Source organism: Bombus huntii, chromosome 3 (genome assembly GCF_024542735.1).
Source record: "Bombus huntii isolate Logan2020A chromosome 3, iyBomHunt1.1, whole genome shotgun sequence".
NCBI lineage: Eukaryota > Metazoa > Arthropoda > Insecta > Hymenoptera > Apidae > Bombus > Bombus huntii.
The window spans coordinates 14,989,170-15,007,749 of NC_066240.1; the positions used below are offsets into that span (position 1 = coordinate 14,989,170).

Here is an 18,580-nt window from a genome sequence, read left to right on the forward strand (position 1 = left end):
ATGCAGAACAGACAGGCAGGCAGTAGAACAGTGTGGTTTGTCGCCATTTTGTTTATTTTCGCGTAAAAGAGGTCTGAAAGACTATCATCGAAGCAGATCGTCCTGCTTCGTCCGTGAAAAGATCAGCTGAGTGTATCAGTGATCAGGTTAAAAAGCTGGAAACACTGTACGAAAGATTTGGTTGTAAAGGTGATCGTTGCCAGAGGCTGGATGAAATAGTAAGATCGAAATATAGTAGATTGGTGGTTTGCAAGAAGTACGTAAGTTTGACGATTAGTAGCGCGCCGGTCCCGCGGTGCGGAAACCGTTCCTCGGATCGGTCGAGAAAGAGCGAGGTGATACATAGTGAAAAGTGCGAGGAAGATAGGTTCGAGAATAAGGAGAGAAATAGTGGCGACAAGAGCAGAGACAACGTAGAAATTACGAGGATATCTCGCAAGGGTGGAATATATGCTGTGGGCGTCCCCCGAAAAAGCGGGGGCACTTGAGAGCTGCAGAAATTGGTCTCATCGCAAGTAAATATCAACCATCGTCGAGTGGCAAAAAGACGTCGTTCTCGAGTCGTAGTAGTGACGCGAGCCCGGTTGCGATTGGAATCGAACAACTAAATCAGCAACATTCGCTCGAGCAAAAATCTTCCGTCCCTGACGAGAATAATCAACCCGTCGAACGACAACAGTCCATTTTTACTCGAAACTCGTCTGCAGTTGCATCAGTTAAATTAACTTCAGAAGTAACCTCGACGGCGGAAGCCGCCTCCGAGGTTCCCGGCGCAATCAAGACGACCATCAATATCGGCATTGCGATGAACCACGTTAACGATCAGGAAAATCTTAAACAGCTCAACCTGGCACCGGTTCAGGTCAATGAAGTCGAAGAAATGGATACACAAGAAGGAGGTACGGGTTACCCTCATCTGTTTCATTTCATTGAAATTTTTCTAGTTTTTTCTATTAGTTTTATATGTTTTGATTTTTGCTTTGAAGGTTATGGGAAATTATTTCGAACTTTATACGTTGATACGAACATTTTACAGTGAACTTTCTTTACGTATGTACGTATTTTAGTCAAAAATAGCGTTAATTAGAATATAAGATAAAAATTATGTTGGTTTTAGAGTTAAAAATATGTGACATATTTATATGATTTCGATAATTTGTGTTATATTATGCTATATTTGGGATAGTTTTGATTCTATACTACTTGATTGGTTTGTTGCATAGTCATGCAGTTTATATATTCAAAAAGAATCAAAATCTATGTGTTGATGTTTATTAAAATTTTCATTATAGAAAATATTGCAATGGGATATGTATTTAATATATATGTATAATACGTAACACACACACATGCGCGCGCGCGCGCCAATATAGTATGTATGTTGTATATAATCACGCAAATTATATTAACTTGACAAAGAAAAGTAAGATTCTAAATATATTTTAAATGTACTGTTATTTTTTGTTTCTCTACATATCTATATAAATACTTTAAACACTTAATGTTAAGTTACTGAATGTATATATACTCTTTTTAACAACTTATAAATATATGGTTATAAGCAGATCTTCATTTGATGAAAACATTCATTTGTTTTCTAATTATGACACAATGACTGGAATTTGACACAGCATTTTTCATCAAGTTTTATGTGTATAAATTACTACATGGATATTTCTGTAAATCACTTTTTTAAGTTTATTATAAAACATTAAGTAAATTTTTTACTTTTATATATTAGTATTGTGGATAATCTACAATTCAAACAGCTCAAATATACAACATTCCTTTGGTACTGTTTATAAAATACAAAAATACTGTCAAAAATTTATATATTATATACAAAACAGCGCATAATTCATTGTAAAATGTAATGTTATCCGTCTAATTTATTGCTAAAATTGTTATGAAAGCTTTTTTCAAAAAGCAGCTTTTAAAAATTTTGCAGTAATAGATGTCTTAACCTTCTAGAAACACCAAATGATGGTGGAGGAGATGGTAATGATACTAGTCCTATGAACGGAGAATCAGAATTAGCTTGTATAGTTCAAGATCAAGAGATGGAGGAAGGTAGGAGAAAAATATTTAAAAAAAGATTATTTTATTGATACCACCTTTCTTACAAATTAAACACAATATTAGCATTAAAATCTTAATAAAAGGCATAAATGTTTGCTAACAGTGACAGCTTACTTAAATTTTATTAGTAATTAAATTCAATTAGCGATTAAAGGGAACTTAAAAATTGTGGTATATAGATACATAATAGATATTAAAAGTTGTTATAAAAGTTATAATAAGTTATGATGAGTAAGAATATTATAATGAGATGTAATCTAATGTTGCAATTATAAAAATTTAAATGCATATCATTAATTATAAATCTCAATATCTTTTTATTTAGATGAAGCAAGATCAGAGGCAACATTTCGTTATACAGTGGAAAATCTTTCTAAAATGAAAGAAACCCAGTTGTCACCTCCATGTTACGTTCGTAATTTACCATGGAAAATAATGATAATGCCAAGGTCAAGTCAGACACAAGATAGAGCTCCTCAGAAATCTCTTGGTTTTTTTCTGCAATGTAATGGAGAAAGTGAATCATCATGGAGTTGTTATGCAGTTGCAGATCTTCGATTACTTTCTTGTAAGGAAGGACAGGAACCATTTAGTAGAAGTTAGTATATATTTTCATATACTAATATTTTATTTTTACTGAAGATTGTTTTGTTTCATTTAATTTTTAATTTAGTTAATATTATGATTCTGTATTCTTATTTTAGAAATTCAACATCTCTTCTATAGTAAAGAAAATGATTGGGGATTTAGTCATTTTATGACATGGCAGGATGTCCTGGATCCTGATAAAGGTTTTATTAAAGATGATTCTATTACACTTGAGGTTAGTGTGATATTAGATTTTTTAAATCAAAGAGTAATAAAGAAATATTTTGTTTAATTTGATGTAAAAATTTATAGTTATTCATTACTTTTATTTTAGGCTATCTTCAATCAAAAATTTTTAAAAATTTCCAATTTTCTGGTTATGTTATAATTTAATTCTCTGAGGAGGTTTATGAAATATTATATAAATATTAAGTTTCAATCCATTTGTTTCGTAAATATTTTCTGTAAACATACACGTTTATAGCTATTTTTATAACATTAATTCTTTTTAAATAGGTTCATGTCATGGCTGATGCTCCACATGGTGTCAGCTGGGATAGTAAAAAGCATACAGGATTTGTAGGCTTAAAAAATCAAGGTGCTACATGCTATATGAACTCTTTACTTCAAACTTTGTATTTTACGAATCAGGTAGGTTAATAAATTCATTTCGAGTATTTCAAAACTTAAATATTAACTATAATTGTTATTTGTATGAGTATGTGCTGTGTATATTATGTTAATACAAATTTCTAAAGAAACATTGATAGTGATGGATATTATGAAATTATCAGATTAACAGAAGTAAAATAAAATTTGTTGTATTTTTTAAACTAAAAACTAATTAATATTCTTTACTTTCTAGATCTTAAACTTTTTGTGATTGTAATATAAATATTTAGGTATTTATCCTTTATGTTTCTAGTTACGTAAAGCAGTTTACAAAATGCCAACAGAAAGTGATGATTCTAGCAAAAGTGTTGCTTTGGCTTTACAAAGGGTATTTCATGAATTACAGTTCTCTGATAAGCCAGTAGGTACAAAAAAATTAACCAAAAGCTTTGGTTGGGAAACATTGGATTCATTCATGCAACATGATGTACAAGAATTTTTACGAGTGGTAAGGAATTAATGTACTTACTACTATTTATAAAATCCTTAACAATAATCTGTAGTATTTTAAGCTTTATTTATCAATGATAAGAGTTTTTCTTTACTAATAATTGCTTTAGCTTTTAGACAAGTTGGAAAGTAAAATGAAAGGTACATGTGTAGAAGGTACAGTGCCAAAATTATTTGAAGGAAAAATGGTCTCATTTATCAAATGTAAAAATATTGATTACAAATCAACTAGAGTTGAAACTTTCTATGATATACAGTTAAATATAAAAGGAAAGAAAAATAGTAAGTATACGAAGAAATATTTCTTATTAAATACATAAAAATTTCATGTTTTGCGTATTGTTTATAAAATTTTATATTATGTAAAAATTAACTTTAGTTTATGAGTCTTTTAATGATTATGTGAGTACTGAAAGTCTGGATGGTGATAATAAATATGATGCGGGGGAGAATGGATTGCAAGAGGCAGAAAAGGGTGTTATCTTTTCATCATTTCCACCAGTGTTGCATTTACATTTAATGCGATTTCAATATGATCCAGTTACAGATTGTTCTGTAAAATTTAATGATAGGTAAGAAATAACAAAAAAAATTATAATCTTAATACATAGAATCTATTTTTTCATATTTGCGATCTTTATGTCTATATATATTAAATTTCATTAAGGTTTGAATTCTATGAAAAAATAAGCCTTGGCAAATATTTACAAAATAAAGAAGCAACAAGTGCAGATTATACATTGCACGCAGTCTTAGTACACAGTGGGGATAATCATGGTGGGCATTATGTTGTATTTATCAACCCAGCTGGTGATGGAAAAGTATGTGCATTTTTTTATTCTAATTATTTTATTCTAATTTAGTTAGAAATAATTATGTATTTCTTTTAAACATAATGTCATTTTCTATTTAAATAATTTTAAATAATTATATGCAAATATCATTGATTGTGTATACTCAATTCTGAAACAGTGGTGCAAATTCGACGATGATGTCGTCTCAAGGTGTACGAAACAAGAAGCTATTGAACACAATTATGGTGGTCAAGATGAGGATATGTCTATAGCTGTCAAACATTGTACGAACGCCTATATGTTGGTGTACATAAGGGACTCTGAGCTGGAAAACGTCCTACAAGAAGTCAAGGAAGAGGATATACCTCAAGAGGTCAGAAACGTCCTACAAAGAGAGCTTTCCCAGGAGTTGAGCGACCATGAACGTGACAAAGACGCGACTGACTCAATCAAAGACTCACATACAGAGACTACGACTCTTCGTCCGTGCACGCAAAATTCTCGAAATCCAAATCTCTATATTCATGATTTTTGAAGAGATGGAAAGAGTTGCAAATTGGTTGAATTCTTTTCCAATAAAACTTCCCATTTCTTAAATATGTCTTGAGCTAATTAGCTCATAACATATAAAATCATCAAATTCATAAAACATTACATCAAGTTATATACAAGGATGAAATAAGTTTAATAACATAGGAACGTATTTGAATAGATTCAATATTTTGGATATGTGAATTAATCAGAAAATAATATCTACAAATTAAATTTAATAAATTAATATTTTTTTTAGCACCTATACATACATATATATATTTTCAAATATTTGTTATAAAATTTCTCTTAATATTTTTTAATAACCAGAAATTTATAGCGTTATCAGCTACAGGCTGTTATATCACCAAATGTTGATATTGTATACATTGTGTCCATTTTCAGATACAGCATGTTGTATGTAATACGTCACTCTTATGTGACTTAAAAGTGTTACGCGCGCATTACTTTGCTGATATTTATTACATATTTAAAAAAGAAAGGAGAAAAAAAAATATTTCATTACATTATATTGAATTGATGTCTATATACAAAGATATTTGGTTTGAAAATGACAGTTAATCAATATAAAATGTTGTATTACAGTTATCTAATATGTATATTATCAATAGATTTTTATTAGTTAATGTTATATAGAGATTTGTTTTATTCAAATGAACGTATTTTAATCTTTTTGACAGAGGATTTTTTTTGTATGGACGATTGAGTCATGTAAAAATTAGATCTTTGTTGATTCTTTTAATTTATTTTTCTCGTTACTTAAAAATTTTATATTAATTATATATTAGTTGATTGAAGGTTAAACAGCTATAATTAATGTACGCGTTGCACTTCAGGTACTATACAAAAATTGAAATCGGGTTGGCATAAAATCTGATTATTAGGCTATTATCATGGTGAGCCTTAGAATCAGTTTGAAATGTTTATTGTAATAAATATTGTATGATATTATACCTAAAAAAAATAATTGTATTGTAGTATTCTAAAGCTTTGGGTAACAAATGCACAGACATATCGCAGAATAGGTTGAAATGTGTGAATAATTATAACAAAAGTACAGGCAAGAAAGACTTATTAGTTTATAGAGTGAGATAATTATTCAAAATCTGATTTAAAATAATGAGTTATAACTCATGAAATAGATAATGCTGTGGGAAAAAGAGAAAATGAACAATAAGTAGGATTTATTAATGTCTGCTACTTCCTTAATACGTCTTCTAAGGTGTATTTGTTATTTAATGAAGATCGTTTAGTGAGTGAGGTGAAATGTGATTTATATTATTAAATCTATGATTTTCACGAATTAACACTTTGAATCAACGTTAATAATAAAATTAGGATATTGAACCTTGTAATGAGGTCTGAATCAATTAATCGAGTCGTTAATTCATTAAATTTTGTCAATGTTCATAGTCAGTATGACCATCAACAGATGCTATCTATTTATTTGTTGTTACGTATTAATAAATAGAAAAAATTCAATGCCTCATGAACAAAGTGAATATTTCATAATAACTATAAAATACCTATATATATATATATAATATATAATATATATATATATATATTACTCTTTATCTTAGACATAAAATGAATGAAAAAATATAGAATAAACTGTTGAATACTAGAGAATTTCAAACACTAAAAATCATATTAGTTAATTTGTTACCATTTTTACTTTTTACTTGTTAAAAATGTAGTTGTTTTATTATTTAAAACATCCGCATGACAGTAATTCAATATGTAAAGCATCTCCACACTACTATAGTTATACATTACATTCTTTTTATTATTTAGCATAAATGATGGTCATGTATTTTTGTAAATATTCATAGCACACAGGTATGATAGTCTAAGATCTGCAAATATCAATTATTAACATTGTATGATTCTTGATTTCAAAGAAATATATAATATAACATTGTGTTTTATACTTTAATCAAAATGTAGTAGACAAAATGAAGATAATAGGAAATTTATTTTTTAGAACTATGAAACAAAAATTTAGTACATTTCATAAATCATTATTTAGTTATTAAAACATCATCCCTGTGTAAAAATTTATTAGTATTTTATGTATTTTATATACTTTCTAATTGTTTGCATTAATTTGAAGTACATTACATGAAACCATCATTTACAGCTGAATAATTTTCATTGTGTAATTGTTTGACTTAGTAGTCTGTATTGCGGCAGATGAACAAAATTAAAATTATATAAAGGACAAAACAAAATTCATTCTTTTGATGTTTCGAATACTATTTGTTCTCGAATCTCAAAAGCATGATACTAGCACACTGCTTTTCTAAAAGTTTAAATTTTAGAAGACAGATGAGGAAAAATTACCAATGAGATGAATTTAGTACATATATGGATAATTTTAATTTTGTTGGTCTAGCTGGTGGAGAGGCTGCAAGAGGAGAAGAGGCTGGAACAAATACGAAGAAAGGAAAGAACAGAAGCATACTTGTATATAACCGTCAACGTCCTTCTTGAGGATAATTTTGACGGTCACCAAGGGAATGACTTATATGATCCAGAGCATGCTTTGTATCGTGTATTTCGCGTACGTAAGCAGTGTACCTTGCACGAGTTTCTCGAATTGCTGAGTGATAGCTTGGTAAGTGTTGACAAATTTTTCATGCTATTACTCTCATCATATTGTATTAAAATATGCTACTATCGATATTTTATTTTATCGATATTTTTAATTATTTGATATTGAAATATTGGTGTGACTTCATAATATGTGCTACTAATTGGTTATATATTATATTATTGTGATCATCTACGAACACGGTAGGTGATTAAAAAAATTGTACTTAAAAGTGAAACAACTATTTTATCAAATTGAAGGATACAGAATCTAAATAATTAATTTTATGGGATTTTTTTCTACAGAAATATCCAATAGAACAAATTCGTTTGTGGCCGTTGAATGTGCGTTCAAACCAGACTTGTAGACCAATGCCAATTGAATTAGAAAATGACCTACAAAAATCCATTTACCAATGCGCAGAGAACCCAAATGTTTGGAACGTGTTTGTTGAACTTGTTCCTCCAGATTCTGATCTAACAGCATTGCCACCTTTCGATAAAGACACTGATGTTCTGCTATTTTTTAAATTATACGACCCCAAAAATAAGAAGATTCATTACTGCGGACATCATTATATGCCTGTCACAGCTAAAGTCCGTAAGTTTTATTTTAAATAACTTCCTTTCTTTAATTTCATTTTTTGCTATAATGTTATTGTCAGAGATTAAGAAACAAATTTATATATTATAAAATATAATAGATTTATATCTTCATAACAGTGGAAAATAATTGTTATCACGGTTTTGTGCAGAGGAACTTATACCAATCTTAAATGAAAGAGCCGGTTTCCCACCTGATACAGAATTGGCTCTTTACGAAGAAATCAAACCAAACTTGGTAGAAAAGATAGACAACTTAACAGAACCATTAGAGAAAGTCCTTGAGGAATTAATGGATGGAGATATAATTGTTTTTCAAAAAGAGGGTGACAATCAAATGTATGAGCTTCCAACATGTAGAGAATACTTCAAGTAAGTTGAGAAACATTTGTAAAATTTGATATTTATACAAATATCTTTATACAAAAATTTTTGTTATATTTCAGAGACCTATTTCATAGAGTGGAAGTTACGTTTTGTGATAAAACAATTCCTAATGATACTGGTTTTACAATGGAACTTTCATTAAGAATGACATATGACCAAATGGCAAGAGCTGTGGCACAGAGACTTGGTACAGATCCTTATCTTTTGCAATTCTTTAAATGTCAAACGTAAGAATATATATAATATATAACTATGCAATTTTATATACTTTTATACGTCTATATTATATATACAAATATTTCTTATTACATTTGCAGCTACAAAGATTCACCTGGTCACCCACTAAAATGCACATTTGAAGGTTCGTTGAAAGATTTAGTTTCTTATTGTAAACCTAAAGCAAAAAAGTTATATTATCAGCAACTTAGTATTAGAGTAAATGAACTCGAAAACAAAAAGCAGTTCAAATGTATATGGGTTGGTCCGTCTCTTAAAGAAGAGAAGGAAATTATTCTTTATCCTAACAAAAATGGAACAGTAGCAACACTGCTGGAAGAAGCTAAAAAACAAGTAGAATTATCAGAAAACGGATCTGGAAAATTAAGGATATTAGAAATTAATTCTAGTAAACTTTCGCCTGGACCAAGGGAAGATGTACCTTTAGATAATTTAAATACATCTGGCACAAAATTATACAGGATAGAAGAAATTCCAAATGATGAGTTAAATTTAGCAGAAGATGAAATGTTGGTTCCTGTTGCCCATTTCCACAAGGATATTTTTTCAACATTTGGTATTCCCTTTTTCTTTAAAATCAAACATGTAAGTATAGTAAAATATGAAAAGATGTTTTTTCAAGTAAATATTTTAATTTTATAATTTTACATTGTTTGTATTTTCGTCGTTTATGTGTTTACAGGGCGAGCCTTTTCCAAAGATGAAAGAAAGACTATTGAAGAAGTTGGGGGTACAAGAAAAAGAATTTGAAAAGGTAGGCATCCTAATCTAATTTTATTTGATATTCTATGAGAATTCATAAAAAAACTTTGAAGTTTAAGTTCGCGGTGGTGACGATGGGTAAACCACACTTTATTATGGACTCGCCAGAATACTGCATGGACCTTGCAGATTTCCGTATTCATCCAAATCAAAGTAAGTGTTCAAATAAAAAAGATACAAATAAAAAAAATACATACACTCACACATGCATATAAATACAAACGTCAAAGTTTTGATAGAAAATATTGAAATAGGTGAAGTAGCGAATAATTTTACAGTAAAAACTTTAAATTGACGTTGATGAAAAATAAATTTTGTAGTTTATCCATTTTTAAACGCAGGCACATCGCCACTTAGGCCTTGGCTCGGCCTAGAACACGTCAACAAAGCGCCAAAGCGCTCTCGTATCAACTACCTCGAAAAGGCCATTAAAATTTACAATTAGATTTTCATCACACCAAGAAAAATGAAATTAGGCAGCCACTCATATAATTTATACGACTCTATAGTAAGAAAGCGACGTTTGACATAGGATGGTTGGAAATGCGTTTATGTATTCGGTTCTTCAACCAGATAGTGCGCGGTTTTAATATTATGATCATGTTAACAAAAGGTAAATCTACGCTTTGTATACGATGGATTAAGAGACTGTAATGAACATGCAATGATATTTTATACATCATGGAAGTTCTCCCTTTCGAATCGACAGGGATTTTACGTAATGGCTGGATCAATCATATATACTGATGATTGATTCCACTATACTGCAACAATGGATTCTATTTGTGAAATTTGTAAATATTTTGTCACTCAGTGACAGTTATTTAACAAATATTTTTGAAAGCACTGTTTTTCACTGCTTTTACGTTTATCAAGAGTAAGAATTTATTTAAAAGCATATTTTATTACTAAATAAAAAAATGCTTTTGTGTCAAGAAACAGTAAGGTATTTATAAATATAGCGCATTAGTTTAGAAAAGTATAATTTTTTTTTTAAATCTCGGTTATTTGATCCTGCCATGTAAAATCTTTGTAGCTGAATATAATGAGACCCAAAGAAACATTATGTACTGTTCTACGTGATGTAATACTTAACGCCCATTATCACAAAAGAATTGTCTACATATTCCTGTTTTATATTATATTCAGGATGTTTGAAACGCAGCCATACAATTACTTTTTATAACCTTCTTCATATTTCTTCGCAAAATAGCAAAACATTAACATCTTGTTTATAGATTCGTTGCTTATTATACTTTAATTGAAGGGGAATGTAATTAAACAGTACGAAATTGTTGCATAACAAAAATTATTATAAAATATTTACAAGATAATTCATAAATAAAATTTTCGATTTGCTTTCCAAACACCCTGGATCTTTTTATGTTTGAGTATATTCTTTTTTGTGTGTGTTCTCTACATCTTTTCCTATATATTTTACTGGGATTCTATGAAATTTTGCAAATATCTAGCAGTAGACTAACATATTAATGAAGCAGTTTCAATTAAAATAACAAAAAACTGAAAAAGAATGCATCAAATATGGTGAATGTTGAATTCACTGTGCTATGAGCATAACTATATGGAATGCATTGGAAGATAAAAGTTGTTGTTTAAAAAAAAGTGTTTTCGCCATTTCGTTAATTAAGCCTTTGTTTTTGTTTTATTAAACATTATTTCATAGCTTTGTTCTTTTTTTTTTATTCTTTGCATACACTCTACGCACGATAACTTGCCACGATGTTATTACTAGATCTCCTATTATTTATGAATCATCTTTTATTCAACATTTCCTCCTCTCTTAACTGTGATTATAGTCTTTCTTCGAAACGTTTAAATCCATGGCTCCACAATACCTAAGAATGTTACTAAATGTTGAAAAAAGATGGAGCAATTTATTCAATTTATTTAATAAATAAATCTTTTTCTAAGAGAGTAGTTTGTTGCAATTATTAAAAAATAAAGAAAGGAAAGAGTTTTAAACTTTAAAAGAACTCTTTAAATAGGTCAAGTTAATGATTTTAATTCGAGCTAATTAGCTGTTAGTCTATTAGAATAATAAATTGCTGCAGCTCAATTGGAGCGGTAATTTATATCGATTGAGTATATAATTTAAAGAAATACGTCAAATGTAGCTCTTACAATGAGTATGTATTATTCATGATGTCACATGTTTTCTAGAGCGTATTTCAACATCGACGAATAATTACTATGAATCGATAATACATAAGAAATTTATGCGATGTGCAGTAATATTTACGAAGACTGGACATGCTAATTGTGAAGATTGCAATATTTTGTAAACCTAAACGTGATTGTACAGCTAGTTTGACTAACTACAGCCGTAATTTTAATCATGTATATGCTTGCAAATGTTTCGTTATAAACATGCAACTTGCAGTCGCTTATCTTTGTTTTCGAAAATAATTTTAATATGTGTTCTGTTAAAAAATATAGATAGAAATTCTTAAATAACACATTTCATTACGTGATTTTGAAATGAACTTTCTTTGTTCTCTTTTTCTTTTTATTTCTTTTTCAATTCATAAGATTATTAGAATCATGTAAAGATAAGACACTAAAAGGAAGTACATATTTTTTAAACATTAGAAAAATTGAAAACTTCATTTTTCTTTTAATTAAATTATATACAAAAACTTAATGTTTAATTTTTTGTAAAAATATTAGTATTCATAACTGGTTTTCCTGACAAAAGTAAAGCGAAAGTTTTGATCAAAGGATGTCATGAATAGGGCATATGTATTTACCTGGAAACATATGTATTCATTATGAAAATATGAATTACACATTTTATTAAATATAGATATCAATTCCGCATATTAGTTGTATACATATACATTTTATTGTTATGTTCCTCAATGAATACTAACAATAACAATGATTTTAAAGTTGGAGATAGTATGAATATCACTTATGACGATGTTAATAGTATCTATGTATTTTTTGCACTAAATCATATGAAAGTTATATTTGAAAAGAATTATTTAAGTTATTGTATTATAATAAAAAAGAGAAAAGCAAACGAAAAAAAAATATCAAATTTACATGTAACAAATAATCCGCGAAAATATGCACTTCTGATATATAATATAATGCTTGTAATTAATTGTAATGCTGTTTCTGTTTTTGTACAGCTAATATTGTAGCAGCTGCTCAATTGTGATTGTAAAGTTCATCAATAATTTTTCACTAATTTTTTTCTAAGCAAATAAAAAGCAAAATACACACAATAAACGAGACTATACAGAATGCATAAACAAGATAATAAATAAGAAAAAGAACATTTTATGAATTTATTTGATTATCTTCACATGATTTCAGTGTGACATATTTCAATTCGTTTTTCTTCGTACGTTTACTTTAATATTATTTTCTTTTTAAGGATTGAGATAATATTTATATTAGAACAATGTTATTGTTCGACATTACATTAACTTATTTAAAATTATATAATGACACTAGTACGAAATACTTGATTAAAAAATTACATTACAAGAAAAATTCATTGTTGAGATAAAATATTGGATATAAATATTGTATATAATTAAACTGTTTTCCTTTTTAAAAGCGGTATTAAATTTAGCGGATAGGTTAATAGTAACATTAACGTATAATGCAGATATTTTCTATCATTTCATGATTCAATATTATCAATATCTTCTTCAAATACCCTTTAATTTTTTTAACATACAAATTTAAAACAAACTTAAAAAATTTCTGGGTTAATATTATGGATAAATATTTCTGGATTACTTTTTATTACTATTACTTTTACTTTTAATTATTTTAATAGTAAAAAAATGACAAAAGAAGAAACGTTTTATTTATCTTTAAATAGCATTTGTCAATCAATAGTACGTTGTGTTACTTTAGTGGACTGAGGACAAATATTATCAAATCGTATTGAATAAAAATACGACTTTTACTTAGCATATGATGATTTATATATAACGAAATTTAATTTTTCTTCAATTACCGGAAATTTCCAGGGATGCTAAATATTAAAATGCCAATAATAAATAACAAAAAGAAGCAAAATAAAAAATGCTGTGTGCGAGTATAAAATTGTTATGATAATCTGTTTATCACGACAAGAAATTAACTTGTAAACATTTTTTGGAATGAACATATAATTAACAAGTAATTATTACAAAGTACATATATACAAGTGTATTATAATCTCTTTAAATAAATTGTTAAATTTTCAAATGTTTGCCTTTTTAATTATGCGATCATTTTCATGTTTATAATGCTTATCCAATTACGAAATGGCAATTACATAAATGTTTGTACCCTAGAAATTTCGTCATAATTGTAACAACATTAATTTCCCAATGTAGTATTATTGTTCGTTAAGTTATCATTAAAGATGAGAAGGAACAATCAATCTGACGAAAATATTTAAAGTTTTTGTAATGTGATAAAAAAAGAACGTTTAAACGGTTCTGATAAAAGTGTGGAGTGCATTGGTCGCTAAGAAATGTGATATATACGCTATAGACTTGCGTGTATTCGAAGAAAGTAAGTATGTCGATAGTGAATTACATACTTTCAAAGCAGTATTGCCCATAGTAAAACTGTAAAATCTGTTATCATTATTTCTTATTAGAAAAACATTTAAAGCATGTACTAAGTTGCATTGCAATTCAGTGAAATATTTCGAACTGAATAATTATAAAGTGAAGTTAAATGGTCGAAGAATTTTAATTAAACTGGTACAACAAGGAAGTGTCTAGGTCTATTATATCCTTTATAAAGAAAGGCCAACAACAAGAAACTTTTTTAATCGCTTATAACAGTTATTAAAACATTTCAATTTGATAATTACAATCAATTTCGATTGTTCTAAAAAAATGTTTGAAATATTTTATTGAATTACAGAAAAAATTCGCTTTCTATTATATTAAATTTATACTACATCTCGTATTACTACGTATTCGATTTCTTTATAAATTAGTAATAAACAGGAATCTTATTTTTTAAAACATATATCTTCATGTAATAATATGACACTTTTTATTTGAAAGTTGTATATTTTATTGAGGAACAATTTTAGATTGCTATATAAATTAACAATTTCAAATATTTTTTATTATTACGAATCATTTAAATCACTTCTCATAGTTGAACAAAACGATTACACTTAAAAATTACGCGCGTGTAAATTGCGAGCCGTTGAAGTTAAAGTCCTACACAATTTTTAGGTTAAAGAATGCAACTACGCGAAATGCTAAATGTGTCAGTTACAATAAATATGAATGATTTAAGAAATTTCTAATCACCTTGTATATTTCATGAACTTTCGTATATATATGATTTAAGAAACTATTTGTTATAACAATGAATTGGGCGAATTTAAATCGTTACGGTTTTCGATTGGCTGACAATCTGTTAATCAGCCGTATGCAGCATATAAAAGATCGTGTTCTTCAAGGACTATCAGAAGTCTTCCAAGATTCAAATCCTAACGTGCATTTTTCAACCACGTGTCGTACACTTAAACTCGTGAGTGATTGCAAAAGTTATTTCTCATTATAATTAATCTTTGTTTGAACAATCAGTAGTAATAATGCTACTTTTTTGCATAAATAATATCTTATGCAGTTTTTTTTATAATTATCTTATATATTAAAAATTTTTTTATAATTATTTATAATTATCGCTGTATATTATATTTAATTTATTATTTTATTATTTGCATAATAATTAAATAAGTTGTATAAAAATGTTTATATATTTATATATTATATTATATATTATATATCTGATTATTAATGTATAATTTCTTTGGACAATTTTTTTATTTGTTAAAATGCTTCTAAGAATCTATATTATATTTCTTTAAATTTAAAAAATATTAATCAAAGTATTGATAAGTAATAGAAATAATTGAATATAAATAAGTAATTAATAGGGAGTAGTAATCAGAGAGTCTTGTATGTAAAACATATATGCCTCTTGATAAAGAAAATCTCATTGTGTCATGCTATACACAAGGTTATCGGTAAAAACACTTTGAACTTTATCAAGATAATAAAAAGACTAATAACTAAACACTATTTTGCAATATCCCCTGCAGACTTAAGAAATAAACAAGTATATATTCAGGAAATAGTATAGCATTATTCCAATAAATTATTTCTATTATATGAAGTAAATGATAAGTATATTGATAATATATAAAATAGGCACTAAAATTCTTTGAATTTTTAATTACATAGCACATGCCTGAAATAATTTATAAGAATGTCTGGGAAACAGACCCAGAACTTTTTGAATTAATGAAAAAGGAAAAAAAGAGGCAAGAGTCTGGTCTTGAAATGATTGCTAGTGAAAATTTTACATCTCTCAGTGTTTTGCAATGTTTGAGCTCTTGTCTTCACAATAAATATAGTGAAGGCCTTCCTGGTCAAAGGTATGTTTCTTATAACTTACAATTATCATTATCTCTTAAGGTATTTATATGTTTATCAATTGTTAAAACTGTCCTTATATATTTAGATATTATGGAGGAAATGAATACATTGATGAAATTGAATTGTTGGCACAAAAACGTGCTTTGGAAGCATTTGATTTAAATCCTGAAGAATGGGGTTGTAATGTACAACCATATTCAGGAAGTCCAGCTAATTTTGCAGTCTACACAGGTTTAATTGAGCCTCATGGTCGTATAATGGGTTTAGATCTTCCTGATGGAGGACATCTTACACATGGTACCACATAAAATTTTCATACTAAAACATTATAAGCTATGCTATTATAGATGTTAAACTCTTTTGTTTCAATCTTCTAGGTTTTTTTTCTGCAACTAAAAAGGTTTCTGCAACATCAATATTTTTTGAATCAATGCCATACAAAGTTAGTCTTGATACTGGTTTAATTGACTATGATAAGTTAGCTGAGGAAGCAAGTTTATTTAAGCCTAAAATTATAATAGCAGGTGTTTCCTGTTATAGTAGATGCTTAAACTACAAGCGATTCAGGGAAATAGCAGATGAGAATAATGCTTATTTATTTAGTGACATGGCTCATGTATCAGGATTAGTTGCAGCTAAATTAATTCCTAGTCCATTCGAATATAGTGATGTTGTATCTACTACAACTCATAAGACTTTAAGGTAATTGTTAGCAAATATTGCTTATTGGTAAATAGCTTCTTATTTCCTTATCAAAGAACATTTCTTTGTTTATCATTACTAGAGGACCTCGTGCTGGTGTTATATTTTTTCGTAAGGGAGTCAGAAAAATTGGAAAAGATGGTCAACAAATTATGTATGATTTGGAAGATAAAATTAATCAGGCTGTATTCCCAGGACTACAAGGTGGACCTCACAATCATGCAATTGCAGGCATAGCTACAACAATGAAACAAGTTAAATCACCAGAATTTCTTCAGTATCAGAAACAAATTATAGCTAATGCAAAGAGACTATGTTCAAGACTTCAGGAGCATGGCTATAAAATCAGTACAGGTGGAACTGATGTTCATATGTTTCTTGTAGATTTACGAAATAAAGGCATTACAGGAGCTAAAGCAGAAAAGATTTTGGAGAGTATCTCCATAGCTTGCAATAAAAACACAGTGCCTGGTGATAAAAGTGCATTGAATTGCAGTGGTATCAGACTTGGTACACCTGCATTAACCACTCGTGGTTTAGTTGAAAAAGATATTGATAAAGTTGTTGATTTTATACACAGAGGTGCTTATGTTTTAAAATAATATCTTAGAATAGAATTGAAAATATTAAAAGTGTACAAAAAATATTCTTTGATTCTAATTTCTTTTAGGGCTATTACTTGCTAAGGAAGTGTCTAACATTTCTGGTCCTAAACTTATTGACTATAAAAGGGTATTGAATACCGATGTCAACATAAAGGCAAAGGTTACAGCTTTAAGAGAAGAAGTTGAAACATTTTCTAGGCAATTTCCTATTCCCGGTTTTGAAGAATATTGATGGTATAATCTTGTTATGACATTATAAATATTTACTTACATAACTCTTTGTATTGCACACATTTTTTATTAATTTTGTAAAAAAGAATAAAATATGTTTAAAAGAATTATGTTTTGTAATTATTCATAAGAAACATAAATATATACATATATGAATTCTGTGTGAAATATGTATTTATATACATATATAATGCTTTCACGGATATAAATTATTTGAAAAATGCTTATTATGGGTACATTAAGAAATTAAATATAAGATAATTTTTAATTATACATTTAAAAGGTATTACATTATGTGAATTACAATATTGCATTACTTATACATACAGTATAATAAATTCCATACTCTTCATTAATTTTTAAGAACTTTGTACATTTATTATTGCAACTAAATATAAACGTATCTTGTATATGTGAGTTAAATTTTCATTTGAAAAATAAAGTTTAGTTGCATAAATTGCTATTAAGAGAAATTTGAATATTACATTTATATAAACACGAATATTAAAAGTTTTTCTCCTATATTGTTACATAAAAAAATTTAATATTTATACTTTATTTTTATATTTGTTTATAAGATTCTAAATGTTGCTGTATTAATCATCAACATTTAAATATTCCCATTGCTATTATTCGTTGCTTACCAATTCTAAATAAAAATATTAATAAAAATCAATCCTTAATTTTTTTAACTATATTATGATATTGATTATTTTCACGTTTCTTTGTTTAGAGCTGTGTATTTTTATTTAACAATCAAGATTTATTCACGAATTGATAATTGATATTTATTTAGAATTATCACATAAATTATCCTGCATTACTATCAATCAGTATCATTTTTCTCGATTACAATATTATAACTAATTTATAATATCATATATTC

At 27.8% G+C, this 18,580-nt stretch overlaps 2 protein-coding genes across 7 annotated transcripts; both read left to right on the plus strand.

The window, feature by feature from the left end:
• The first annotated feature begins 406 nt into the window (after positions 1-406).
• Positions 407-13,949, plus strand: LOC126864003 (ubiquitin carboxyl-terminal hydrolase 7). 4 transcript variants are annotated; one of them, XM_050614867.1, is made up of 18 exons: positions 407-899; positions 1,972-2,070; positions 2,405-2,677; positions 2,784-2,902; positions 3,184-3,318; positions 3,593-3,787; positions 3,900-4,071; positions 4,169-4,361; positions 4,457-4,610; positions 4,762-4,956; positions 7,534-7,755; positions 8,037-8,331; positions 8,486-8,705; positions 8,780-8,947; positions 9,038-9,542; positions 9,640-9,711; positions 9,773-9,872; positions 10,040-13,949. In XM_050614867.1, the coding sequence occupies exons 1-18, from the start codon at positions 806-808 to the stop codon at positions 10,162-10,164; spliced, it is 3,336 nt and encodes a 1,111-aa protein (XP_050470824.1). In that variant the 5' UTR covers positions 407-805; the 3' UTR covers positions 10,165-13,949. The 4 variants fall into 4 exon arrangements, with proteins under 4 accessions (XP_050470824.1, XP_050470822.1, XP_050470821.1 ...); XM_050614865.1 differs by having other exon boundaries at positions 659-899; positions 10,061-13,949; XM_050614864.1 differs by having other exon boundaries at positions 659-899; positions 9,779-9,872.
• A 130-nt stretch (positions 13,950-14,079) lies between these two features.
• On the plus strand, positions 14,080-17,801 carry LOC126864024 (serine hydroxymethyltransferase). 3 transcript variants are annotated; one of them, XM_050614922.1, is made up of 7 exons: positions 14,080-14,261; positions 15,063-15,245; positions 15,962-16,155; positions 16,242-16,453; positions 16,534-16,858; positions 16,941-17,440; positions 17,529-17,801. In XM_050614922.1, the coding sequence occupies exons 2-7, from the start codon at positions 15,081-15,083 to the stop codon at positions 17,693-17,695; spliced, it is 1,563 nt and encodes a 520-aa protein (XP_050470879.1). In that variant the 5' UTR covers positions 14,080-14,261; positions 15,063-15,080; the 3' UTR covers positions 17,696-17,801. The 3 variants fall into 3 exon arrangements, with proteins under 3 accessions (XP_050470879.1, XP_050470881.1, XP_050470880.1); XM_050614923.1 differs by lacking the exon at positions 14,080-14,261 and adding an exon at positions 14,303-14,319; XM_050614924.1 differs by lacking the exon at positions 15,063-15,245.
• The last annotated feature ends 779 nt before the right edge of the window (positions 17,802-18,580 follow it).